General features: G+C 30.4%; 1 protein-coding gene across 1 annotated transcript; it reads right to left on the bottom strand.

The window, feature by feature from the left end:
• Nucleotides 1-1,642: 1,642 nt before the first annotated feature.
• hoip (NHP2-like protein 1 hoip) lies at nucleotides 1,643-27,963 on the bottom strand. Its single transcript, XM_067272046.1, has 5 exons — nucleotides 27,819-27,963; nucleotides 21,662-21,779; nucleotides 21,405-21,508; nucleotides 14,143-14,176; nucleotides 1,643-1,874 (listed from the first exon to the last, which is right to left on the bottom strand). The coding sequence occupies exons 1-5, from the start codon at nucleotides 27,819-27,821 to the stop codon at nucleotides 1,750-1,752; spliced, it is 384 nt and encodes a 127-aa protein (XP_067128147.1). The 5' UTR covers nucleotides 27,822-27,963; the 3' UTR covers nucleotides 1,643-1,749.
• Between the last annotated feature and the right edge of the window lie 28 nt (nucleotides 27,964-27,991).

A 27,991-nucleotide genomic window follows, 5' to 3' on the forward strand; every position in this document is an offset into this window, starting at 1 on the left:
TCCTCGAAGATTCGTAAGTATCGATTCTATAGGTTTAAATCATAAACAAACACTAGTATTGTGTTTATAACAATTATTTAACTATCCTCTTGCCAAACTCAATATCTATATTTACACGCAGATTAAACTAGAAACAAAGCATCCGCCGGCGGTGATCTGTATTTTGTTCAATAATTGTTAATTTGAAGTATAAGCTAATTTAAATTTTTGGTTAAAGAATAGCGACTAACGAAACGTTTTTAAATTCCTACAAGTCATTGCAGATTATGTAAAAAAAAAAATTTAATATCGATAAGGAGTTGTGTCTTTAAGTGCTTCTTTCCCAACTTTTCCATGAATATTGTAGAAAAGGGAAACAATAATCACTTTATATAACGAATAGACTGACTAAACAGTTACTTGATGAGGAAAAAATAAAATACCTCTTCACACATTTAACGTTATATAAAAGGAAATATTTAAAGTATTATTGCTTTAGGAAATTTTAGTAACGTTGGTGGCAATTGCGTAACTGTTTTAAGGTGGTGGCTGGTATGCGAGTGGGTATTAAATTTTTTTAAAAATCTAGATGACGACAACACTATAGAGTTTATCTTATTAACTCAGCTCATATATATCAATTTACACTAATTAAATTCTAAATTCCAATTAATCGATAATAAACATTTATCTTGGAGAGTTTCTGTTAAAAAAGAAGTTTTTCTTATTAAAAAATAAAGTTCTCTATTAAATTTTAAGATAAACTAAATCACGTTACAAGTGTTTCCAATAAAGCTTAATTTCCATTAATAAAATAGCCGAAGAAATTTTTAATATTAAAACTTTCCATTCCTTATTAAGGGTAGGATTTTTGCTGGAAAGTTTAATATAATACTGATGCATTAAAACTCAATTTTAATTTTAAAAAAAAAAATCACAATTCTTCAAATTTTATTATTCGTATAAACTCAGAATATTTATTAAGATTAATTGGAAACAAAAATTAAAACTTCTCACAATATTAAATTATGTTTCCACTACAAATAAAATTAACAGTGTCATTCCCTAAATGTCTAAGAAAAATGTAAACTATTGATTAGACAAACATTAGTTTTAAAATATAAATAGGAATTCAATTCTTCCAGTAGAGTGAAGGCAAGAGACAAAAGCAAGAAAAGACAATTAGCTTAAAATCTCTGTTAAGTAATTCAGAGAGGTGGAAGATTTTCGGTGCTTTACCCAGAAAGAAACACAGAAATGCAGTTAACGTTTATAGGCAAACAACATGTATTTATTATTTGATATAAAATGTTAGATGACGATAAAGTTGTTATGTACTGTGACAGTTTCAATTTCTGTATCGGAAAACATAAAGAAAAAAAATTTCATTTTATCACATAACTCTCGTATCGCGGATAATAGAAAAGCATTAAACTTTGATATTTGTGCGATGCTCTGAACTATTTACATTATTTTCAATATAAAAGCTTTTAAACTGTAAACTGATGTTTCGAATAGGTACGTACATATTAGATATTTTGACAGTTTTCCTGAGAATGATATCTTTAAATTGTGAGCATGTTATGCAGAAGACAATTTAAGTGAGTTGGTGAATGGCTGTGACTTTATAAAGTGACGTCGATCAAAAATTACTGGAATGAACTCATATTTAACAATTTATTGGTGAAGTCTCAAATAGTGTATACATACATTATGGAAATATAAATGTCAAATAAAAAAGTGACAATGATAAAAATAAAAATGACTGTCTTAAACTAAAAGCTTCTCGATTTCCTGTTGTAAAACTTGTATCTGCGGCTTTAACTGGGAACCCTCGTTCATGGTAATCGAACAGGATATAACCGGTCGAGATACGCCACAGGCTCTTCCCAAAGCTGAAAAGAATAATCGTTAAATTAATTATTTTAATTAAGGCTTTATAATTACTTATTGACAAAAATGTTAATTTAGAATATAGAATATTTATTATATTATTAATGTTAGATATATAAAACATTAGTTATTTAAAATAAAATTTATCTTGATGCATTTATTGATCTATCAATAAATATTCTGAAATGATTGCTGCCAGTGAAGAGATTTAGTCCACACAATATCTCTCTACAAGAACTATTTACTGCATTTTCAGTATAACCAGCACACAGACAAAATTATTAATCTTTCATGCTGTTTTTATAGCTATACGCTTTAAGGCAAGTACAGATCAATATTAAGAAATTAGTTATAATAAAAAAAAAAATATTTCAAAAGCTCGAATGCTTTTCAAACTTCCCTTTCTTTGCTCCATACCTTTATATAAAATTTATTTTATATTTTATACATAATTTATTATTAATAAAACTAGGAAGATTTTCAATAATATATTTTTTCATAAATTATTCTTGAGTGTACAAAATTATGTAAGCAAATAAATATTTTTACACTATTCCTGGGAGTATTTTGTTAACATTATTTGGATGACACTGATCAAAATTCAAGATCATGCAGTTTTTATTTTATAAACAAAACAATATCAAGAAAAATCGCCGACTAAAAATGACAGAGCATAATAAATAAAATATTAAATGTAACTCAACAAAAATGCATTACACTGAAAAATGTTTCTTAGATGTTACAACATAACAATATATTTATCTACAACTTTCAATGAAATGGCAAATTCAAGAAGTTAATTTTATTTTATAATATAAAATTAAATTTTCTATATAAAAATTACCATCTTAATATATCTTGGAAAAAGTATAGCTCATTAATTTCATTGGAATATTGGGATATATGTATACAGTATAAATTAAAGAGCTATATAAAAAATATAGCTCCGTAATTTATAATGTATACAAAACTAAAATAAACCAGCAAGGAGTTGCTCGACTTTCCCGGCAACACTCAAAATGTTGGTGATATCTGTTATCATATTTTATTAAAACTTTTTATAATTTTAATTATTATAATGCAAAAGTTAATTTGAGGTGAGTGAGTTTTATAAACAATTGTGAATGCTAGTAACAAGTAAAATCATCATTAAGTTCGACTCTGCTGAAGATACACACGACTCCATTATCTCCCCAACCTCTCAACCTTTAATCGCCAAAGTTTAATAGCACCAATTCTCCTAATAAACAAACCTCCCTGCAAAATTTCAGAGATTTTCAACAGAAAGCACGAAAGTTATTAAGCTTCAAACAGGGTAAACAAAATCGAGCCCCCACAGATTCATACATACGGAAATTACCCCCAAATGTTTTTGCATTTTGACGTTTCAAGGTGTCCTGAGTCCAAAAATGTAAAAATCTGGGGTCATTTTTTGCAAGATGCCATACTTTCCCTCTGTTATAAGAGCCGGAAAAGTAAAAATTTAAAAAGTCTGCTTCTTTCTAAAAAAAAAACTTCATTGCGGAAAAAAAGTGAAATTTAAATTAAAAATATCAAATTTGTTCACAAAAATTTATATATTTTCAAAACATAATATAGTATTATCCACTACTGAATTTTATAAATTTTAATTTTCAATTTTTTTACTATTTTTTCAGCATTTATTTACAACTTCACAAACATCTAATTCATATGTATAAGAAATTAAATATTTCTATACTTTATTTGGCGTATTACTGGTATATTAACAAGCTAATCAATAATTAAAATACACAGAACGGCAATTAAATATTATTAAGTACAGAAATACTCATATGTAATGTATGACAAACTGATTGCAAGCTAATTAATAATATTTATTTAAAATATTTGGAAAAATAAAATAATATTCCTGACAATATACAATAAAGCATTTGTAAATTTTATAAATGATCATAAATATAAGTGGATATAGGCAAATAATTTTCTTCAAGTTTAGCATAGAATTAAAAATACTTAAAAATAAATGAATTGAGCCATTCAAAGCTGAAATTTAATTAACATTAAACATGATAATCATAAATAAAATCATTGAATTCATTTAAAAATTTTATCTAATAATTTTAATTATATTTTGGGTAAAAAATTTTCGTATGACTTATAGCATGTAAGAATATGTTAATAATATATAAATGTATCAATTTTGAATATTGTTTACAATATATATATTATAGAAATTCTTTCCTGTTCCTTTTATTACACCACATGTTATATGTGAATTTTAAATTCTGTAATAACAGTAAATTCCTTACTGATTTAAGTAGCAGATGTGGTCTGGCGTTGGATAGAAATGTTTATTTTTGCTATGAGACGAAGAGTTGTAGTATATTTTGTTTAAACGTTGTATTTTAAATATGGGAGCGAGAGTACTTAAAATTATTATGCCGAATAAATCATTTTTCAAAATAAAACATATTTAGCTATCTAGAGATAACTTTAAGCATAGTAATCATGAACCTATTATATATCTAATCTATGAAATATTATTATTTTAAATATTCCTAATATGTGACGATGTAAAGAAATTAATCAAAAATGATTAAATATTTTTTGTGTAATAATAATAGTAATAAAATGAAATTAAGTGAATATAAATTAAAATAAAAAAAGTGCTTTAAGAGGTCATTTTTTGTTTTTTTTTATATTAGTCAATAAATTGATCACTTGAGTAAAAATTTACATCCTTAATTGTTAAACTTATTGCTATAAATTGTAATTTGCTTTATGCTATATTATGTAAAGATAACAGATTTAAATTCAGTCTCCATAGTTACAGCATATTTTATTTATTTTTTTCCAAAGCCTGAGAACTGAAATCTGTTACAGCATTAAAATTTTATACAATGTTACAAAAATCATATTATAATAAATTCATAATAAACACTATTCTCTTATAAAAATAGCAAATTTTGTATTTTTTGTTAGATATTAATATAAATTTTATAAAATCTTCAGGGGTAAAAAATATGAGATATGTTTAAAATGACTTATTTTTTTTTTTTTGTTTGCTTATATAAATTTAGTTATTTCAAAGATTTATTTGACCCCTAAAATTAAATTTCATTGCTCTCATATAAGGTCATGTCACCTTTAACAGGAATTCGCAAGGCACAAGATACTTTTTAAAAGTGCAAATGGAAATCAACATAACTGTATTTTAATTGTAATTATGTCATCAAAACTTAGCAAAAAGTATCTCTGTGTGCCATTTTACTTTTGTTTTACTCAAAATATAACTGTATATTAGCAAAAACTAAGATCTTAATCTTATCAGAATAAAATATATCCTAAGAAAAGTATAGTTCAATATACTTATACTAAAAATATAGAGAAGTGCAAGAACAACTCTACCTTTTAAAAAGTGTGCAAATAATTGCCTTATAAGAAAAGAAGGAAATGAAATGCAAGTTTTATATTTGAAGTTATTACTCTTATCAGACTTATTAAAAAAAAACATTTTATATTTAACAGAAAAAACTGAAACAAATACATTTTTAAGACACGAATATTACAAATTTAAAAAGAATAAAGAATTAAACAACAAAATAAGTAGCTTTATTAAATAGAAACAATATGGAAGTATATCTTATAGACTGTCATACTCATTTTACTAATAAAAAGTTTATCAATACAGTAGTGACGTGAAAATTAATGTAATCACTAAGAAACTGAATTAACTAGGACATTATGCAACCTTGTCATATAACAATAGAATTGAGGCGGAGCCGGAAAGAAAGAAGCTATCCCAGCACTTGTTAGGTACAGAAGAGGTACCTGATGAATGTGGACAGGTGAACTTTGCACTTGCTGCCACTAAAGAGCCAATCCTTGTACCTGTCAGCCATGGGAGGCAAGATCCATGCACGGAGAGATGATCTAAGAACAAAGTAATCATGATCAATTGCTTTGTTCTTGTGTTTTGTTTGTTTTTTGCATTTATTTTTCATTACATGCATGCAATGCTATTTTTATTTTTGATCCCTTCATTCAATTAAGTGCACTTCAGTCGCATCAGAAAGCATGTACTGTACATTGTCACTTTAATACCCCTATATATCAAAAACAAAGTCAGGAATTCATATTTTTTTACATTTAAATAGACCATCATTACATTTTTGGATTCATCATCACACTTAATTGAAAATGACAAAGTTTTACCAAAATTGGTGATTAAATTTTAAGAACAAACTCAATTGTATAAGTTCATATAATATATGCTAGCAACAGTGGAACATCACATGACATCAGTTTGTCATGTGCACTCATGCTAAGACATTACATCTCAAAAATGAAGTCATGGACCCAAATTTTTTATTACATTTCTGAATTCCTCATCACAATTAACAGAAAATGGCATAGTTTAATTTAATTAAAATCAGTTGAACAGATTTTGAGAACAAACGGAATTCTGTCAGCCACATAGAAGAGGTTTCACTAATGTTCCACCTCATTTTAAACTAGTCTGCCTTTTCACTTATATTTTCAGAGGTACAATACCTCCTAAATAAACTCGATTTAAGGTCAAGAAAGAGCTGTATTTTGCTTATGAGAGTTCTACAGAAAGTTATTGCCTCTTTTTTCATTTTTTATTAACTTGTTATAGAAGTGCTCCTGCAGTGGCAGGAATATGAAGTTTACTGCTTTCCTATATGAATTGGCAATGGTTTAAGCTTTAATTGGCCTTTATCATCATTAACCAACACCATTTAACGCAATAAGCATTTTGTCAGACACCTGTAGTCAATAATATTCTGCAAAAAAATACTGCCCAATATTAAACGTATGAGACAATTTTTACTGCTAATTGGTCTTTGAATTGCTTCTGATAAATGCCATTTAAAACACTGAATAGTTATTTCCTAATGTAGATACATTTTAAATACAACAGCTTGAATTAATTGAATACAATAAAATGAATTCCTTGTAGATATGTTTCTCATTTATAATTAGAAATTTTTTTGTTATATTATTATGTAAAATGAAACCTAATAACTATATTCATAATATAGTGTAATAATAAATTATTCTTATCTTCCAATTTTTTAACTGACTACATCTATTTAAAATTGAAGAATTAAATTTATTATAAATGATATTTGTCTTTTCACTTATGAAAGATTATAACTTTTTAATCTTTTTCAAAAAATGTGACAGCACAATTTATAACATTTACTGCACAATAAAATTTTTTACTAAATAACTGCATATTCTTTGTTCCTAAAATAATGAAAGTAAACATGCAAAATCTAAACATGTAGTTCTAAAATTAACACCTTTCTCTAGATCAGGGATCACCAAACTATGGCCTGCGAGGTCAGTTCATCCGGCCCACTGCCACACTGTGCGACAAGGGAGCTAAAATATATTTATTTATAAGGAAATATCATACAGTGTATATAAAGTTACTATGTAGTAAAATTAAAATAAGTGGACCAATTTTGGTATTTTTACTTACAATCTAATTTTTGCATCTGACAGTAATTTAATGCATAGGAAAATCAGTGAATAAAAAAATTTGGCGACTTTTTGTGACTGGATATCAGAGCGCTTTTTGTGTAAGTACTTGCAATGAAGTTTCTAAGAAAAGCGATTACAAGCTTGCTGCAGCAATCATGTTTTGTGTATTGGTAAATAAATATATTGGTTGTCTTTACTTTTTGTGTATTCAGTATACTGTATTGAACAAAATGGTTATGCGGCCCACAACCCATCATTCTCTTAGTTATGTGGCCCGCTGTGAAAAAAGTTTACTGATCCCTGCTTTAGATGAAAAATGAAGGAAAGAAAATTGGTAATTTGAACAATGGAAACAGTAAGTATCAACAGAGCACTATTAGCTCTTCTCTGCAGAGCCCTTATAATTTATTGGTATATGTGCTAGAATTAGTTTCTAGTCTTTGAACTTTAAACTGCATCCCTGCAATCAGCTATATTAATCACATGCTAAGAATTTCCAAAAATATTAAAACATTAAACAGCTTAGCATGCAAATAAAATTTTGATTTTTTAAAAATACAGTATGTAACTACAGATAATATTTAAGAGTTTAGTTTATTTAGCTATATATTTTACACAGTTTTATCAATTATAGTATTTTTTATAATATAATCAATGACAATTGAATAATCAGTAAGAAATATATAAATACAGAAGAGTCTTAATAGTTCAAGTTGATTGAGAATGAGACAACCTTGAACTATTGAAAATGCAAAATACTGTATATAGAATATATACACACACACACACACACAATGGAAAAAAAAAAAAGTAATAAGTAAAGGCATTAAACTTTAGTAACCATAATAATAGTAATATTGTGCTTAAAATACATGATCTGTACAGTATTGGGCGAACGGCAACCACATCATTTCATAATGCAATAAATTGAAAACCAATGTTAGACCTTTGAATGTGCTTACAATTTCAGCGTACAAGGGGGTCTCATCACATGCTTTATTTGAATTACCCAAACATTAATTTTTATGCATTCTGGTTGAGTAGGTGTACTTCGGCTTAAGAGTGGAAGCATCTTAAACTATCAAGACTACCATATTATATGTTTGGATAACTAGGCTATATTTTTAAAAATATAGCCTAGTTATCCAAACATATAATTTATAAAATCTGAAAGTGAAAATTACTATATTCTGAAAATTATCACAATATTTATATTTATATAACTGAATGGTCACTGCATTAGGAACTCCACACCAGCACCATCTTTGAAGTGATAGAGGAATATCATGTCACATTTTGCTGCAGTTGTGACATTTTGACCTGTCATTTGCATAATAGAAGGAACAGTTGCCATTAATGGACAAATGGGGTAACATGAGTGACTAAGGGCAGACAGATCATTGGGACCCAGAGGACAGATGCCAGTATTTCCAAAACAGTTGCGCTCATTGGTTGTTCTTGTACCACAGTATCCAGGTGTATCATGAGTGAATGAATCATGCACAAACATCCAGCAGATCACCACACAGTTGCTAGTCATGTGTGAATGATCAAGAGACGAGCATTGCATATCAAGACTGGTATCTGAATAAAGACATGCCATAGTGGAACAGTTTACCCACTACGTGTACAACAATAGACAAAGCAGACAGGTTTTGACAATGACCAGTTATGTGCAACATACTTTGCATTAACAGGGATTCAATATGGGCAGCTAAAGTAGCCTAAAAGGAAAGGTCTGGCTGTCTGATTTGTTCTAGAACACAAAGAGAAAATAGATGAAGATGATCGTCTGATTTTTAGAGCAACTGTGTCTTTTAATTGTATAAAAAAATATTTATTTATCCGATGGAAATGAAAACATATTAGTCAAAATTCATCATCAGAGGGACGTCCAGGCTTAATCTACATTCATCAGCGCAATTCTCCAGTAGATAAAAGAAGCCGAAACCCCGAACGAATAAGGATGAACTAAAGACGTCGTAAGATTTACCACACCAATTTTAAGAAATTTTTTAATTTTTATTGGTTTTTCTGTGTTTTAAGGAACTTTTAAAAATGGGCAGCTAAGTAGCCTAAAAGGAAAGGTCTGGCTGTCTGATTTGTTCTAGAACACAAAGAGAAAATAGAAGATGGTGATTGTCTGATTTTTAATTCAATAGCTGTCAACCTGCACAGGTAGATCTGTTGACCATGCATCATCATAAACAATGCCTTGCATGAGCAAGGGAAAGGCACCACTGGACCTAGGACATGTGGCAGAAGGTTGTCTGTAGTGATAGCCCATTTCATGCTGAACCACCTCATGGCCAGGTCTGAATCTGGCATAAACAGCATCAAGCCACATTCCCAGGTTGCACAGTTGGGGTTCCACAAGCTTGTGGCAGCATATCATGGTTTGGAGAGCACAGCCTAGAGCCAATGGTCTTCATTCCACAACTGTTAAATGGTGAACAATACAAGAATCATTTTATGTGATCACCTGCATCCATACCTCCAGATTATGTTTCTTGACAATAATGCCATGTTTCAACACGATAATGATAATGCACTGTGTCATAGAGCAAGACTCACTCAGGAATAATTGGAGAACAACAATGAATTCCACAGACTGCCTTGACCTACCAAACTCATCACACTGCAACCCCTAATGAACATGTTTAGGCTATATTAGAACATGTAGTGAGAATGTCACCAACACCCACTTCTCCATGAAGTGTACACCAACTGACAAAACTTCTTGAACAGGCATGGCTAAGAAAAATAGAAAATGTTAAATGTTTGCAGGCAGTGATTATCCAGAAAAGTGCATAAACCCATTATTAGACAAGGTTTTCTAATCTAGTGATCATTTATTATGTTTATATACACACGAGATCTGAAGAAATTTCTAATTAGAAGGCCAAGAATACCTATGTAGAATCTTTGGAAGGCTATAAAAAAATAAATATCCATTTTATTTCTTTATGTTCTTAGATAATACTATTTAATATAAAACATTTACTAGATATTACACAAATACAGGTAAGTTCCAGTATATCTATTGAAAAAAGTTCTATTGATGTTGGTGGTTCATGTCCTAACATGTATCTAGTAATGAAGAATGACTACCATATTCATGTTATCCATTTTTCATAGGTGCTTCTATTCCATGTGAGCTCTGAATAGTTACTAAATTTGTTTGATGTATGTATTTTGTATATTGTGGTGGTAATAGATAGTCCTAGGATGTATGCGATTTTTTTTCCTCTGTCAATAAATATGGTTTCTGGTCTGTTTTTATAAATTGTTTTTGTTTGTGATCATGAAATCAGTCATATATTTTGTGTGTGGTTTTCCAAGACTGACTAAAGTATGTTTGTAGTATGATAGCTGGGTGTAAAAATTTGTGTTTGAGTGCGAACTTATCATATATTAGGTTTGTTATTTAGTTATGTCAATGTTAGTAGTCTTTATGTGTGAAAAGCCTTCAACTTGATATGATGTATAGTTTCATTCATGTTAGGACAGTTCCTACAAGTGTCATCTGTAAAATGTACTTTTTGAGCTCCAATTTTGAAACTGTAGACCTATAAATTGCCATTGTTGTCCATTTGTCTGTCTTTCCATAATCTTGAGAATGAAGTTAGATAGTTAAAAGACTAGACCAGATAAGAAAAGCTTAGGGGCAGGGAGGCCTCGATTAACTATATACAAATTTCCAGTCTAGACCAGAAGTCACATGAATTCAATTTAAAAATTTTTCACCTGAGTGAAGTTATATAGATCAGGGGTGGCCGACTTTTGTGCACATAAGATCTACTTTTTATCATAAAAATGTGTCGCGATCGACTTGTTGTCATAGGCATAGTCTAAGTGGGGAGGGGAAAGTGTGAAATACATACTATGTTTATACACTTTTTCAGTACGAAGTGCACTCACTGCTTATGAGTCGAGTCATAACTGCATGCATACAGTTGCATTCGGTTACAAATATAATACATTAAGTCAAGACATCGCTAACGATCGACTTGTTGGCCACCCGATATAGATGATAGGTATGATCCAGGAAAAGTAGACGTACAGGGGCAAAACACTACTAATTTCAGATGGAAAACATATATTTTAAATTAAATAAATTAAGAATATGATTAAAAATTGCAGTTCTGCACTGTGATGATGTCACAACAAATAATTGCCTTTTGTCTTTTAAAATATGCTTTCTGTATTATTTTGTATTTGTAACTTATCTTGTATGGTAACCATTCTTAAGCAACTTAAGGTTTGGAGATGATATCCTCCTACCAAGAAACCAAAATAAACTTAAAATGATTAAATATTAATTTAAAAGCCAGATGGTAAGTTTAAAAATCAACTTCAACAAAGTGATTTTGTGGTGAACATGGCAATATCCATGGCAATATTTGAGCTGTTCAAATGCCAAATCGACTAGCTCCATTTGTAAATCCTTAATATAAATGTTATTATTTTTATATTTTTCGCATAACTAATTTTATATATCATTACATTAAAGCTATGCTTTAATATAACGGTATATAAAGATACATTCTACAATATTTATTTATCATACTGGAAGCCCAGGTAGCATAATTGGCAACACATCTGCACAGTAAACAGGAGTTGTGGGATTGAGTCCCACTTCTGGCAGATTCTTTTCTTCCAGTACCTTACTTAATTAAATACTATAATTATTAAATTTATTAAGAGATGGCACCTAACATCTCCCTCTAGTACCAAATTGTTTCATAATTTATTATTATAGCTGATATCTAGCCCAATGACATACGGCATTGGTTGGCTTGTAGGAATTGAGTATATACATTGTATAAAGAAACCTAAGACAAACAAGTCAACAAATAAGTTTTAAGAGCTACTGTATTCAATAATGATTTCAAAATGACAAAAACAACAAATAATCTACTGCAATAAAAAACATTACTAATTCATATTCTGTAACTTTTATTTTATGTACTTGTATGTAAGTGTATGAAATATCATATTCCATATTTAATATTAGAAATAATTGTATTATAATGTCTATATATTTATAACCATCTTGAAATGTTTTGCTTTTAAATATAACTTACTAGACCTTAGATATTCTGTTGTTCTGATACAAAGTTTGAAACTGTTATGGAGTATATTTTAAATTTGTTGTTGAATTAGTGATCATGTGATAAATGTTCATTATAATAATTCTCTTTAATAACAAGTTTGGTCAAATTTATCACTCAATTACTAAAACTAAAATATTTTATCATATTTCCTAAATTCTAAGATAAATTTTTTATCCATTTTTACTTGTCCAGAATATACATGTATCTTACATTCACAATTCAATCAGCAGTTGTCACAAATAGACCACATGGTACATTTTGCACTAATAATATACAATTTTGGCTAAACAACTCAAAAGTTACATCAGTTCAAATGGGCTTTATTGGTAATAATATTTAATTTAAACTTTTTTTAGCATTTAAAATGTTTTCAAGATGATATTGCAATACAGTATGTATAGAATGATTAGTTGATTTAAATAACTGAAGATTATCATCTATCTCCTGGTATTTGTAGCATTTTTCTGATTTCTTGTTACTTGATAAAATTTAAAAACTTGATTACTTTATTCTCCCCATAAAAAACTAACAACTTTATTTCAAAATTAGGATGCATGTTAGAATTGAATACAGTGTATAATAATTTTGTCAAATGCAAAACAACAAAATTACTTAAATTGAGTTAATCTATAATCTTTTATTACTATTAAATGGAATAAAATTTAATTCAATTTACAGTAGAGCATCGTTTATCCAAAAGCTGGTCAACCAAACCATTGGTTAACCGAAAGCTTTCCAGTCGGACTGTGTCGTGCTGAATCGAACATTTTTGATACTAGATTAACTTCTAAAGTATAATATTTTTGTTTTTATATTTTTTAATATATTTATTTTGTTTGTAAAAAAATAAAGAAATAATTTTTAACAATACAATAGCCTCGATTATTATTATAAAAATTTTCATTAGGCTAAAATCTATGAAAATTCAACTTGAAGCAACATGCAATGGAGAAAAATTCAACACAAAGCGACATGCAACGGAGAAAAATTTCAACATGGGATAGGTTAATATATTTTTTCGTACATAATCGGTTATCCGAACAACCCCAGTCCCTAATTGATTTGGATAAACAATGCTCTACTGTATATTTATTTATTTGCATTTTAAATGTGGTTAGTTCTTAAACAGCAAATAAAAAACTTCTAGTCATTGTCAATGTTAGCTATAAATTTTAATTCTATTCAGTCACATGTATTTTATTATAAAATATTTAATTCCTTGAAAATTCTTTCTAATTGTATTAACTAGAACTGGAAACTTTAGAGAAATTGATACTGAGTGTTTGATTAATAAATATGACATAAAAAGTATATTATTTGTTTACTTTATTTGTAAATTTGAAATTTTTATAAATACTAAAATGAAACATAAAAGCAATGCTAAACAAGCATAAAATTTAATTAATTGAGCTTTACGCTTATTAAATACTTTAATATATTGTGTATGCTCTATTTGTACACTAATGCAGGATATTTTTCACACTTGTTACTAAAATGAAATAAGTTACAGACAGATATAAAGGTCAATTTATTTCATTCCAGTAATTGATTAAATAATAAGTAACTAACTTTCAGTAGGAAATATAATATTTATAATTAACTATGATTCAATTTTGTAATCAACTTTAAATAAAACTTCAAAATTCATAAAACTTACCATGTTTAGATTTCACGAAAACATAAGGAACATTCTGAAAAATTAAAAAAGTTTTAGATCAAAAACAAAAATCAATTAAAACTTAAGTTTTTCCAATAATTTCATTTTGCTACATAAATTTAAAAGACTGTTTACAAAAAAAAATTTTTTTTAATTTAATTTTTTTTTAAATGTATTTATTGATTTTATTTGTATGCCACTGCTAGAGGACTATTTTTAACTTTTTTTTATTGTATGGCGAACGAATAGCCTACAATAAAAGCCCAACTTGACTCTGCTGTGGAATTGTTATTGCCTCAACAGTGTGTGAAGAGAGAGAACAAAATTGACTCATCTAGTATGTATAGTCTTAAGAAATGTACTGTATTTTTTAAAAGGACTGTATTCATTTTATCAGAACAGATATGTTTATTTAACTGTAGTAAATAGTATATGACATATCATTTCAAGATGCTTTGATTCATAATTAAAATCATAGAAATCAAATAGTATAACAGAATAATGATCATGATACTGAAAATGTAAACATGCTATCTTATTAACACTTTGATAACACATTCTATTTTATATGTGAGTTAGAAAATTAATTATAATTGTTAAATGATTACAGAGTACTAGTATAACATGTGACATTACCTGGAGAAATGTAATGAAGACACTTATTGAATAAAATTTTATAACTAGATACAATGTTTATAATGTAAAATGAATATAGGCAGCGCCGGATTAAGCCTCTAGTGCAGGGGTCCCCAACCTTTTTGTACCTAAGAGCACATTCTAGAATACCGGCCATACGGTGGGCACTATTTATTTTTTCAAGGTGAATTTATACTTGGACATAGTTAATAATACATACACATAATGTACAGAAAACATTTAATTCCAAAAATGTAATAAAACATACACAAGACTATTAACAATAATTTTTACAAAACAAGTAATTACTAAACAATGCATACAAAATCTACAGAGTATAAAAATTCTTTATAAAAAATATAAATCTGAAAGTAAATGTGATTTTTGGCATTGCATTTCATTGGCCATTGCTTCGTAATTAGGAGAGTATGATGATATTCCTGCTCGTAAGCAATCGTCAAGGTGTTCATCTGTAAGTCGTGATCTGTACTTTGATTTTATGATATTCAGAACGGACCGGTTTATTTCATTTCAGGTATGGGAAATTTGGTTGGTGAAGATTTGGCGGAGGGGAAAAAGAGATCGGTCGCATTTCGCTTTGTGCTTTTATCTGTGTTGGACGCCATTTCTACTTTGAGTGGTTAATCATTAAAAACGAAAAAACTTTTACATAGCATTTTATTGAAAACCGAAATATTTTTATTTTTATCGTGGTCGCACAGCGGCGGTCACACGTGAAACGATTGGCGGGCGCTATGGTGCCCGCGGGCATAGGGTTGGGGACCACTGCTCTAGTGGGCCCTAGACAAAATTTAAATTGGGGCCCTATTTAAATAAGTTGCTTCTAAACAAATCTTATATAATGTGACATTAGCGTAGCTAGCATGGGTGACACCCGGTTCAGATATCGTGGTGTCACCCCAAGTCACACCGTAGTGTCACCCTTTTTAACTGTTTTATAAAACACTATTGAATTGTAATAACTACGCACTCGAGCAACTTGAACGCTACATTGAATATGCAATGTCGCGACATATAAGTATAAATGTAGAAAATGAATCATAACCATACATCAGTATTACTATGAGAGGCGGCCCTAGGAATATTTGTAGATGGTGCGAGAGATCTCATGGGAGAGATTACTTCTGATGCACGGATGGCTGTTGGCCTTTTTTTTTTTTTTTAGGCAATGGCTAATGGAGCCGGGCCCCTCCGAATTACGGGCCCTAGACATTTGCCTACTTTGCCTATTCGATAATCCGGCCCTGAATATAGGTATATCTAATTATAACACAAGAAATCTTGTTGGATGATCTATCTCAGAAATTTCAATTAAGTGCATTTATATAACATAATCAAAACCCAAATCATTAACCAAACTTAAGTCTAAAGTGCTGGATTATTTTTCAGGCTACTATCTAGACCAGGGGTGTCCAACCAAAATCAAGATTGGGCCGTTTTGTAAATTTATTTTAGTTCGCGGGCCAAGACAAAAAAATATTTTCAAATTACCGGGGTGCCAATTTACGAGTCTCTACTGTATTTTGAATGTAAACACAAATTATGTTTGTCTACCAGAAACTTGCAGTATTTATGTGGATTTTTTTAAAATTTTTACTGCTGGAAATTTTACTTAACGAAAGTTTTGAATATTCAACCAAAGTTGGCGGGCCGCACGGGAAGTCACATCGGGCCGGATTGTGGTCCGCGGGCCGTGGGTTGGACAGCACTGATCTAGACTATCTAGCCCCCTTTCCAGTTAGATAAGGTCACAGATCCCTTCTTAAAAAAATGTTTTTAAATGCATAAATAAAATTACAAAAGAAACCAGTAATAAATTTATTAAAATAAAAAACATACAATATAGTAATATATAGTGTATGTGCTTATTTCTTAACACAATAATTAACAAACAATTTCACACAATAACACAAAATTAAGATAAGTTGATTTTTATCCTTCCAAGTCCACAGACCCCAGATTAAAAACCACTAATCAAGACTATCGACTTAGAACAGATGTTCAAGTCTCAATCTGGGTCAATGTTTTCTTCCAAATTTTCTAAATTTAATTAAATTCATTACATTTAATTTATAATTATTAATCTTTAGATAAGATACAGCTTAAAACAAATTTGAATATTTAATTAACTAAAAATTACCTTCAATATAACCTGAAAAATAAATCTAGTAACTTGGACTTAAGTTTGATTTAAAACAAAAAGTAATTGATATCCTTGCTAAGAGGGAAATGGACAGCAGCAGAAACAAAAGATAAGATGGAAGCTACCCTCTATTTTTGGCATATTACAAAAAGTATACAGTAGACCTGCGGTAATCCGACAAACGTTTTGCAAGGCAGTGTCAGATGATCGAATTTGTCAGACTATAGAGTACTGCCATCCACCTCTTGTAGTCCAGAACTTTTTTGAAAAGGAGTACCTTGTAATCTGACAAATTACATAATTATAAAAATGGTAAGATAAAATCTATATGTACTACATAGTATACGATATGGGACTCAGTGAATTAAACAACACAATAGATAGCATAAGGTTTATTATAAAATTAACATCATTAATGCTATAGCACTTACAAAAAAATAATACTTAAACATATTAATGTCAGAGTATTTCCAAGGTATATACTATGTATGATCTTAATTTGAAAATGGATAAACAAATAAATTTATGGTGCATGCAAATATTCATCAATTTTCTTTTGTTTTACATTGGCTAAACGCAAGAGGAAGGCCTTGTCTCTCAGTCTCCTCAGAAGTAAAAGTTCATTGTACAATGCATCATTCTCTTCAGCTCACTGCATACCGAGCTCAAATGAGTTAATCGCATCTTTAGCTGACACTTGTGGAGTAGTTGCAATGACTTTGTCATTGCAACTACTCCACAAGTGTCAGCTCCACCACTGTCATCATCTGGATTTATTATTGGAATAGAAACTTGGTTGACAATCTTTTCATCAGATATTTGATGGAACACACTTTCTTCTTCATCCATTCCACGATACCAGATTTCCAAATTTTCCGAACTAATCTGCGTTTTGGTAGCAACTTGCTCTATGACTTCCAAAGTAACACTGATTTGAGGAGCGGTGCCAGGGGTAGTGACAATTTCTGGCCATAAGTTTTTCCATGACGATGTAATAGCTGGTGGGGGCAATGCATTCCAAGATTGACAAAGGGAGAAAACAAAGTCTTTCATGTTTAATTCTTTTAATGTTTTTTCTATAGGTTGGTCTTTTGATATGGCTATCAGAAGCAGTTTTTTTTTGTAGTCTTGCTTGACAAACTGAATGATATGCTGATCCATTGGTTGGATTGTTGGATCAGTGCAGTGCAGTTTGGTGGAAGAAACATTGAAGTAATACATTTATCCTCTGTTGTTAGTTCTTCAGACAGATGACCGGGAACATTATCAAGAAGCAGTAATGCCTTTTGAGGTAGATTATGATCTTTCAACCATTTCCTAACTTCTGGCACAAAGCATTCATAAAACCATTTTTTGAAAATGTCTTTTGTCATCCATGGTCTTTTTTTGTCCATAATAGTGTACAGGTAAATCAATGTTTTTGAATGCTTGTGGATTCTTTGATTTTTCAATGCCTGTGCATGCCTGAAGCATTAGCACAAGGTAATATGGCTACACGTTCCTTGCTCACCTTACATCCAGGTACAGAATTCTCATTATGTGAAACAAACGTTTTGCTAGGTATTACATGCCAAAAAAGCCCTGACTCATCTGCATTGTATACCTGTGAAGGGCAAAAATCTAAATCCTTCACTTTTTGTAAAAATCTCAATTTAAATGGCTCTATGCAAGATGCATCATTTTCCTGTTACAGTCATCAAATGTATTCCATGACGACTTTTGAAGTGTTCCAATCATCCCTTGCTAGCTACAAAGTTGTTTTTTTTGTTATCTCCTTGTAAAAAACTTTGCTTTCTTGGCCAATATGGGCCCAGAAATAGGTGTACGCCTGTTTCTTTCCTGAAGAAACCATCTCTTCAACCTCTGGATTTTCAGCTTTCTTGAGTGTCTGCCTCTTGCCTGGCCCAAAGTCAGTGGTTGACACAAACTTTTGAATGTTCTCGCAGTTCTTTTTAATATCATAATTTGTGGAACATCCTATGCCGTATTCACTTGCCAAGCTACTAAAAAATTCATTATGATTTAGGCAGTCCAGAATCTCACTTTTTTCTTTAATTGTTAATGTTTTGTGCTTCCGCTTTGGGTTTGCAAAGCCATTGCGATACGTGTAGATATGCATTGTATGATGCAACAGCAATAAATGAACGCCCACGATCACATTCACAATCAAACTGAGACAATATGCATTGAGTTTCAGAGACGACCTTCCTTTTGAGGCTACTGCCTCCACCAAAAAATGTAAAAACAGGTAGAGCGACCTTTGGTGTTATTGCCACTATCATACCAATACATTTAAGTAAAAATAAAAAAAAACATGGCCGGCGTTATTTACATTTAATAAATTTACAAAAATATAAATACGACTTCTTTACAAAAGTAAAACCTTGCTTTAGTCCAGGGCTTCTTAAACTTTTTTTATTCATGACCCCATTTATGATTGTGATTTTTTTCACGACCCAAAAAATATAACATAAAGATATATAAATATTTTGTGATGATTTATTGATTAGGTAACAATATATATATATACATATGAAAAAATACAGTTTTAGAATTTGTTTAAAAACATACAAAAATATAAAATTAAAGTGCGCCTATGACACAAAGGGTGACATTTTCAAACTCTCACAAATTATTTTCAATATTTTGCATTAAAATCTCACGACCCATAGTTTAAAAGCCCTACTTTAATCCATCTTTTTGCCGAAATACTAATAAATGACAGACAGCAAGACTGTTTTAATAAATGGTATGAACATTGGCAGAAGCATGCTTGTATCAACTTTCATAAAAAAAAAACAAATTTTAAATCCTGAAGAAAGTAATACATTTTGGAACTAAAAAATATCTATAAAACTAAGCCAGAAAATCAATCTGTTAAACTTAAAATCTGAGAAAAACCCTGAATTTCAAAAAATAAAAATTATTTAAAACAATATCTAAAATGCTTCACTACTTATGTCATAAGATCTCACTTTTATGCATTTTAATTTCTTTTTACACAGAAACTATGTTCATATGGAAGCTATTTAAAGAAAACTGATGTATGTGGGGTAAATGTCTTTTTCTTATCCTAGATTATTGTGCCTTTAATTTGAAGTTTTTTCTACTACATACAAAAATTTTCAAATTATAGTTAAAAAAAAAAAAAAAAAACAGAATGACAACCTATAAATTATAAAAATCTATAACTTAAAAAATTTTAGATATCAAGACATTGTTGATATTATTGTTTTGATTACGTACAGTGGAACCTCGCTTAATGAGCATAATTTGTTCCAGAGTCTTACTCGTAATGTGAAACACTCATTAAACGAAACAATTTTTTCCATAGAAATTAGTGTAAAATATGATAATGCGTTCCATGCTGAAAAATATACTCAAATATTTTATGTATAAAGTTTATTCAAAGAAAATTATACAATAAACATTGTTAAGGAGAATGAATCATCATCATTTTTTCTTCTAGCATAGAATGAACCATCCTGAAATGCAATTTGATTTGCAGAAAACCAAAAAAATCAGATAATTTGTCTGATAAACACACCAACCGATATGCCAAATTCTTGGACTTTGCAAAGGCTATAACTAAATATTAGAAATTAATTAATTTGACTAGAGGTAGGCAGTTATGCTTTTATCTTGCATTAAATTTAATACTTATAAATAATAAATTTTTAATTCAGACATTTTTGGAATTTAATTTGGAATAGGTCATTAAATTTAATACGAGATGGAAGTATAACTGTCTACCTCTAGTCAAATTAATTAATTTCTAATATGAAATTATAGCCTTTACATAGCCCAAGAATTTGGCATATCATTTGGCGTGTTTATTATATAATGGGCTGTGGTTGTTGATGTTTATACATAATATGTGTTGGAAAAAGTTTGGAAAAATGTGTGATCACAAGCGACACTAAGATGCTAGCTGAACAAGTGCTAGATGGAGAATGTGCACAATCCAGGACTTCCCCTCTCCTGGCCACTTGTTACATAAAAATTCGCACGTTAAGTGAGTCATTTTTTCACAATTTATTTTGCTTGTTATGCAAGGTTCGACTGCATATGTAATTATGCAATATAGTACAGTACCAAATATCTGGCAAGCTTCAGACTAAAATGGTCTGGATTTCTGGACACATGTTAAATATATACTTAAAATACAAAATAATGGAAAGTAAACAACAATTGTATAGCAGCAATCACGCTGGAATTGGTTTCATGCAACACACACACACCATGAAAACCAAAGCAAAACAGTCATGTGGCAAATTACAGCTGTACAGTCAAATTCAAAACTGACAAGTTTTCTGGTAATTCTAATTCTTAGAAACTAGATATTTGGTCCAATACTATATTGATTTAAGCTTTACATATGCAATTTCTGATTACATTTTCTATTTTTAAATTTTATGTAACAATATGGTTCACAATTTTCAACAAATCAACAATGGCTTACCTTATCCTCACATAACAAAGGAAGATGTAACAAAATTTCCAATGGTTCTGTATCGGCAGCCATTATTATTACTTCTGCTTGTCCTCTATTTAATGTTTTTGTTGCTTGAAGATCAAAAATAATTATTAATCATCAAAACACATCTTTCAAATTTGACATATTAATTTTTTTAATAAACTTTGAATATCTTTATAATTTAGCATTCAATTCTTATCTACCTAATTGTAAGAGTTAAAATGATCAGTTTTTTTACTTACCTTCATTAGCACCTTTTTTCAACTGCTTGTAATTGGCTGCTTGCTGAACTAAATTAAGTATTTTTGTTGTTAAAGCAGCATCAGCCAAAGGATATGCTTTTGGATTTACATCTTCAGTCTAAAATATTTAAACACAATTATTAGAAATATTAATCTTTAAATAAAATCTTATGTTAAAATTTTGTTATTAATCAAACATATAGAAAATTAAGAAAAACTTCTGCAACTAAAAATAATAAAAATGTAATACAGCCAATAAAATATTAAAAAATTAGGTATAAATATCGATACTAAATTATGAAAATAAGCCAAAGACTGATTTCAACATTACCCCACAAACAGCAAGATAACATCAGAATCTGCACAAAATTTAAATTTTAGATATATGATCAAATTGTTCATAAGAAGAGGACCTCCTGTATTGACCCTTTTAAGAAAAATTTTTTCCATCAACACTCATATATGAGGGTTAATAGAAATTATAATGCATAACTGTATATAATTATATACACAGGTACAATACGTATCAAATTTGTTCACCAATCCATTTCATACTTTATTGACACCAACCTCATTGGGAATTACTCAGATAATCATTCAGAATCATTGTTTCTTTTATATAGTCTATTTCAGTTTCTTTATCCAATCTGTCTGTGGTATGAACCAATTTTTTTTTGTGAGAATGTAGCCACATGGGGCAGCAAGGAGTGACATTTTCCACACTAAACTTTTCCATCCCTTACTCTCTGAATTCACCACTGCTACATCCAAATAAGTTTAAAAGTAAATAGTGTGAAAAAAGAATCTCACAAGCAGTTGACCACTGGATGAAACCAAAGTATAGTCTCAAATTCTAGGCTACGTGAACAGTCGCAAGGTAAAGCAGGATATCATACAATATTTGTTCTTGTTCAGTCTTTTATTTTTTATTGAGCATTGTCATGTGTAAATTTCCACTTCTTTGCATTTGACTTGCATATAACACGCAAGGAGTTGCCGTATTGGTGTGGCAGCTCCTTGCACAATGATGTGTAGCTAGTGATCATGGGCTATTGCATTTTCATGGTAGCCTACCTACCCATGCAAAGTTTACATCAAGCCATCAGCCATGCAGATAACCCACACTCAAAAACTTCATATACATTGGACGAAGAATAATAGAATTTTTTTTCTTCTTCATATTCAGATGTTATTCTTAAGTATATGTTTACTATTCTTTTATTTTTTAAAAGAAGGTAGTTTGTGGAACTGAAACTTTTTTAATAGTAACTAGTTTAAAAAATTTAATTTAAAAAATTTTTGTAATCCTCCTTTAATTACTATCATTTTCCTTTTGTAGACTGTGGAAGGCCTTTCTTAAATAATAGGTCAAAATGCAAAAAGTTAAAGATTTGTCTCCCGGTGTCATGGCTTTTCCATAAAACAGAGAAAAAGGATAAACAGTAGTATCAAAAATTACACCGTCTACAACCCATAAGTTTCAAGACATCTTCCATCTTTCTTTGTGAATTAGCATCAAATTAATTTACTTGTTAGTTGCAAGGAAGATAACATCACAAAATTTTCTGCTTTTGATTTACCAGTAGTTACCCTTTACATTTGAGTTGCTAAATTTTAAAACGGTAAAGTCCTCATTCAAAATAACAAAATAATTTGACAAAACTGTAGCTGCAGCCAAGCGAAAGCAGTACAACTTGTATAACTGTAGCAATATATTTAATCATCTAAAAACATTTTTGACCTACTTCCATTGGCCTTCTTCAACAACCTTATAACAAAACAGTAATATTTTAAAATTAGTTTGTTTCATGCTTATTACTAATCATCTGTGTGTAAATTCCTTATAACTCCTACAATTTTTGTCCAATCCATATGAAATTTTGGTTATATTCATTTTATGTTCTGACAGAAAGTATAGGCTACTTATTTTGCAGAAATATTAGCTATAGAATAAATGTTTCATCAATTTTGGATCGGTAATTGTCATGTTGCAGTGACCACACGATGTCCATGTATGATGAGGAAATTTCCCTTAAGTCAATTTTTAAATATTTTGGTAAATGGAATATTTTAAACTTCATCAAATTTAAATTTTAAAACAAGATAGCTGCATCGCATCACTTCTATAACAAATTATTAAAAAAATCTTTTCAGTGGCCACATGGCATTTTATTATCCAATCAGAAGTAACAATCTAATGAGCCTGTTATTTAAAATGTTAATATAACATACACAGAACCAATAACCAGCGCAAAAAATACAAATAAACAACAAACATTTTCTAACTCCTTCTGAGCACTTCATCAGGTTTTCCAGCATTTATTAGGTGGAATGTCAATAAGCTTTTGGAATATAAGATTCAAAAAGCTAGTACAAAATTCAAAATCCAAAAAATTGTACATGCATATTCTTTTGTTCAATCAAGATACAACAAAAAGGTTACAACTGCCAACCTTTGTGAAGGAAGTCTTGAAATATGAACCAGCATTTGCACCACCACTTCCTCCCAAGACTAGTGCAAGAAGCTTCATCCCTGACTTGGAGATCCTCTTGCAGGGTCTAATGGACAGGCAAAAGAAGTACTATTGCTGGATGGCCACATTCAACATTAATTAAAGGGTTTTGTGAGTAACATTTTGTATTATACACCCCGGTGTGCAGTTGTTCTTTATTAATTAATATTGAGTAAAGCAGAATTAAGATTTATAGAGCAGGTAGCCATTGCACAATCAACATTATGCATAAACTACTTGAACACTATCAAGGTACCCAGGCAGGATCTGCATCTGTAGCTGACCAAACTGAGCAAATGGAATGGGTCTCTATTACTTTTAATCCTTACTCAAGATCTTTATTTGCCAGAATTGCCAATAAATGTAGGGTTTGTATTACTTTCAGAAGATGTCCCTCTATTTCAATATGCTACATAATGGAAATGACCCTCAACTCCAACATACTTCCAGGCATATACAGTAGACCCCCCTATAACATGGTAGATACGTTCCGTGTTATATGAATCCATGTTGTATGAGTCACTTAAATACATGAGCCAATCACAGCCAGGTATGTGTGCAGTTTAGGGGCTACAGCTGTTTGAAAGGTTTTCTTCCATAAAATTAATCGATTCTAGACTAATGACTCAACATTTCCAAATCACATATAATTTTTTGGGAATAATCATATAAACTATGCTATAAACAAAAAATTGTAGGATTACTTACCGAGTATGCACCGTTCGACGACACCATTGCTTAAGCTTGTTTTTGTCGTGGAGCGGCTCATCGAACGGTGGACGCGTGTTTCCTGATCAGCGAATTTTTCGCAGAAAAATAACTTAATTTTGGCAACATCATTAATAAAAATATAATTTTTATGGCCATTGAATAATAAATGTTTTTTAGTAGGTCCAGTGCTCGTTTAAACTCAACAGTTTGTACAATATCCATTATTGGTCCAGATTCGATCAATCCTGTCACGACATGAGTCGACAATGACATTTTACCGTGTTATACGAGTCTCTTTTAGCGTGTTATATGAATTAGATCACAATTTTTTCACCATGTTATACGAATCTGTGTTATAGGGGGGGGTCTACCGTACAGTGTCCCTATTAGAGACAACAAGTGCAATAGTGACCTTGTGTACATTGGGTTGGCTAAACGCTCCATGAGTATCAGGATTCAAGAACATTTGTCTGACATCCAATACACTAGAACTACCACAGCCCTCTCCACATACACTGTGGCTCCTGAAATTATAGCTGACCTCTCTGGCTAGACTCATCCTCTCTACACCTCATGTGAAGCATCTTAAATGGTTAGAGGCAATGGAGATATTTAAATATAATTTCACTTCATCATGCATAAATTTCAGGGAGGAGATGGTTCTGTCGATGGCCTGGCAGATTCTGCTCGACAAGGCAGTTTAACTGTTTCATTATACCTCGATTAAACACAAGAATACGCACGATGTTTTGGATTTTGAATTTTGTAATAGCTCTTCGAAACTTATATTCCAAAAGCTTATTGACATTCCACCTAATAAATGCTGGAAAACCTGATGAAGAACTCTGAAGGAATTAGAAAACGTTTGTTGTTTATTTGTATTTTTTGCATTGGTTATTGGTTCCGTGTGTGTTATTAACTTTATCCCGGCATGGTGTGTTGGTATTTATTTAAAGTGCATTATTGCACATTAACTATGCCTTCATGGGCAGTATAGGTTACTTAATTTGTAGAAACATAACTACTCTTCTTGAATTTCTTGAAAACTATACTCTTTTTCAATTCTTCAATCTCTACTTTGTCATAAAAAATATTTCATTGTGCTTGACGGGAGAATTTCTAGTAACAAATTAAATATTAAATTTCAGAGTTTTCTTCTCTTTATTCCCATTTCTAAAGATAACTATTTACTATTTACAAAATTCAAAGTTTTGGTTTTCAAATAACTCATTGATTTCTGACCCTCGGCAATTCCAAAATTTTTTCTTCTATGTCAATGAAATTGTCTGCAGTTGTAAACTTATTGCAAGCATAGAACAACTCAGTAAGGCCTTTATTGAGGCTTTTACTTTTATAGAACAACTTTTATAAGACCTTTATACCACTCAAGTGATAAAACCCAGACTTATTCACTAATGTAACATCAAATCAGAAGTGATGAGTGACCTTTGAATTAGCTTTGCTCTTCTTTCTTTAAGAGGTTATAACGACTTTGTTGTGTGTGATAAAAATGCATCATATTGTGACATGTTGATAATGCTAGAATGCATGTTTAATTTTTAACAGTTTCAACACAAATTCAGAACCAACAACCTATTCACAGGTCTTCCAACTGAAGAAAACTTATGAATAGGTCAAAATGTTTTTAATATATTAAACCCACTGCTGGAAGTCAATATGTGCATTTCTGTATCCGAAAGTAATCTTCTGAGTCACACTGTACTTTGTACTTTGTGTCAATGAACAAAATTTCATGTTTGCACAATTGTGCATATAATATTAGGCACAAAATTACAATGGTTAGTAATGGAGAAATCAAGACTTATGGCAAACAAGAAACAACCTTCTTTACTTCTTTCCAACAATAATTTTTATTACAAAACAACCATTTTCAACCTCACTTAACTATAATAAAAATCAAACAGTTTCAGATATCTGCAAGAGAAAGAGTAATATCATGCATTAGCAGAAATAGAAACTCTTGTTCATGCATGATTTCATTTTGCAATAGAGATATTGGCTGCATTCAGCAGAGTCAACAGTTGTAACTGAGCAAAGGGGTTTTCAATCATTAGCTGTTACAAAGTTACATCTGCTGAATAATGAGTGACGTATGCATTGGAACAAAAAGCAGCCATAATCAGTCAGTTTCAGGTAGCAATAAGTAGCGTAAATGAAAGACATTACTAGATGTGACGTCAAAATACCAAACACGTTCCAAAACAGTGCTGCCATAAAGGGCATTCGGCAGAAAAGTACTCAACAGCTCGAGAATTCTAGAGTCTGCCGAACGCAGACAGCGATACAAACTTCTCACTTGCTACTATTCTCATGCCTGCACAGCTAACTACATTTACCCCAATGCCAACCAATAACAAATTAGTACAGATAAAGTCCAGAACTAGGGAATTAGACAAAACAAAGGAAAGATAATTAAATGAGTCTGGAAAAAGGCAAACTTAGTGGTAAAAAGCAGCTACAAAAACCTAAACTACCGCACACTACATTTTAATATCTGTGTGACCATAGTTTAGATTAATTTGATATTGTTGTTTGAAAATCGAAAATTAGAAATTCTTAACAACAAAAGAAGAAAATTTTCAGATATAACTATTCCAACACAGATATTCGAGATCAATAATAATAGTCCATTAAAACAATCAAAACTGAACTAGAACAAATTATCGATTTCTTTAACTAAAGTAAACATAAAATAAATAAAGATCATAACAATTTTAGTGATATCGAAATTGTCCATATTGACTCGTGAAATATGCCTCGAGTTTTATTAATGGAGTCCATCATGCTGCTTATATGAGACCACGTGGTACACGTGCAACGAAATATAAGCGTTTCATTCATTGTTTGATATTCATATAATTCATTATAAGTACTATTATTCTTATATATTACAAGTTTAATTGATTACTTACCATTTTGAACAGCTTTTTGTATAAAAATCCTCTCGGCGAGACTACTTTTCGCGTCACTGAGGAGAAATACTGAAAACTTCTCTTTGTAAATTATATACGAACAGCAACGACGCTTATGCTGGACGAGCCGGCAATATATAACCAGTGTTGCCAGATCTGTTTACAAAAAAAAA

This window comes from Centruroides vittatus, unplaced genomic scaffold (assembly GCF_030686945.1).
Source record: "Centruroides vittatus isolate TY-2023 unplaced genomic scaffold, ASM3068694v2 contig_417, whole genome shotgun sequence".
In the NCBI taxonomy this organism is placed as follows: domain Eukaryota; kingdom Metazoa; phylum Arthropoda; class Arachnida; order Scorpiones; family Buthidae; genus Centruroides; species Centruroides vittatus.

Bases quoted from the DNA above. Each gene is read 5' to 3' on its own strand.
- hoip (XM_067272046.1), bottom strand. The intron at 21,509-21,661 runs GTAAGTAAAAAA...TTGATCTTCAAG, and splicing joins GAAAAAAGGTGCTAATGAAG to CAACAAAAACATTAAATAGA. The intron at 1,875-14,142 runs GTAAGTTTTATG...TATTCTTTTCAG, and splicing joins TTTCGTGAAATCTAAACATG to CTTTGGGAAGAGCCTGTGGC.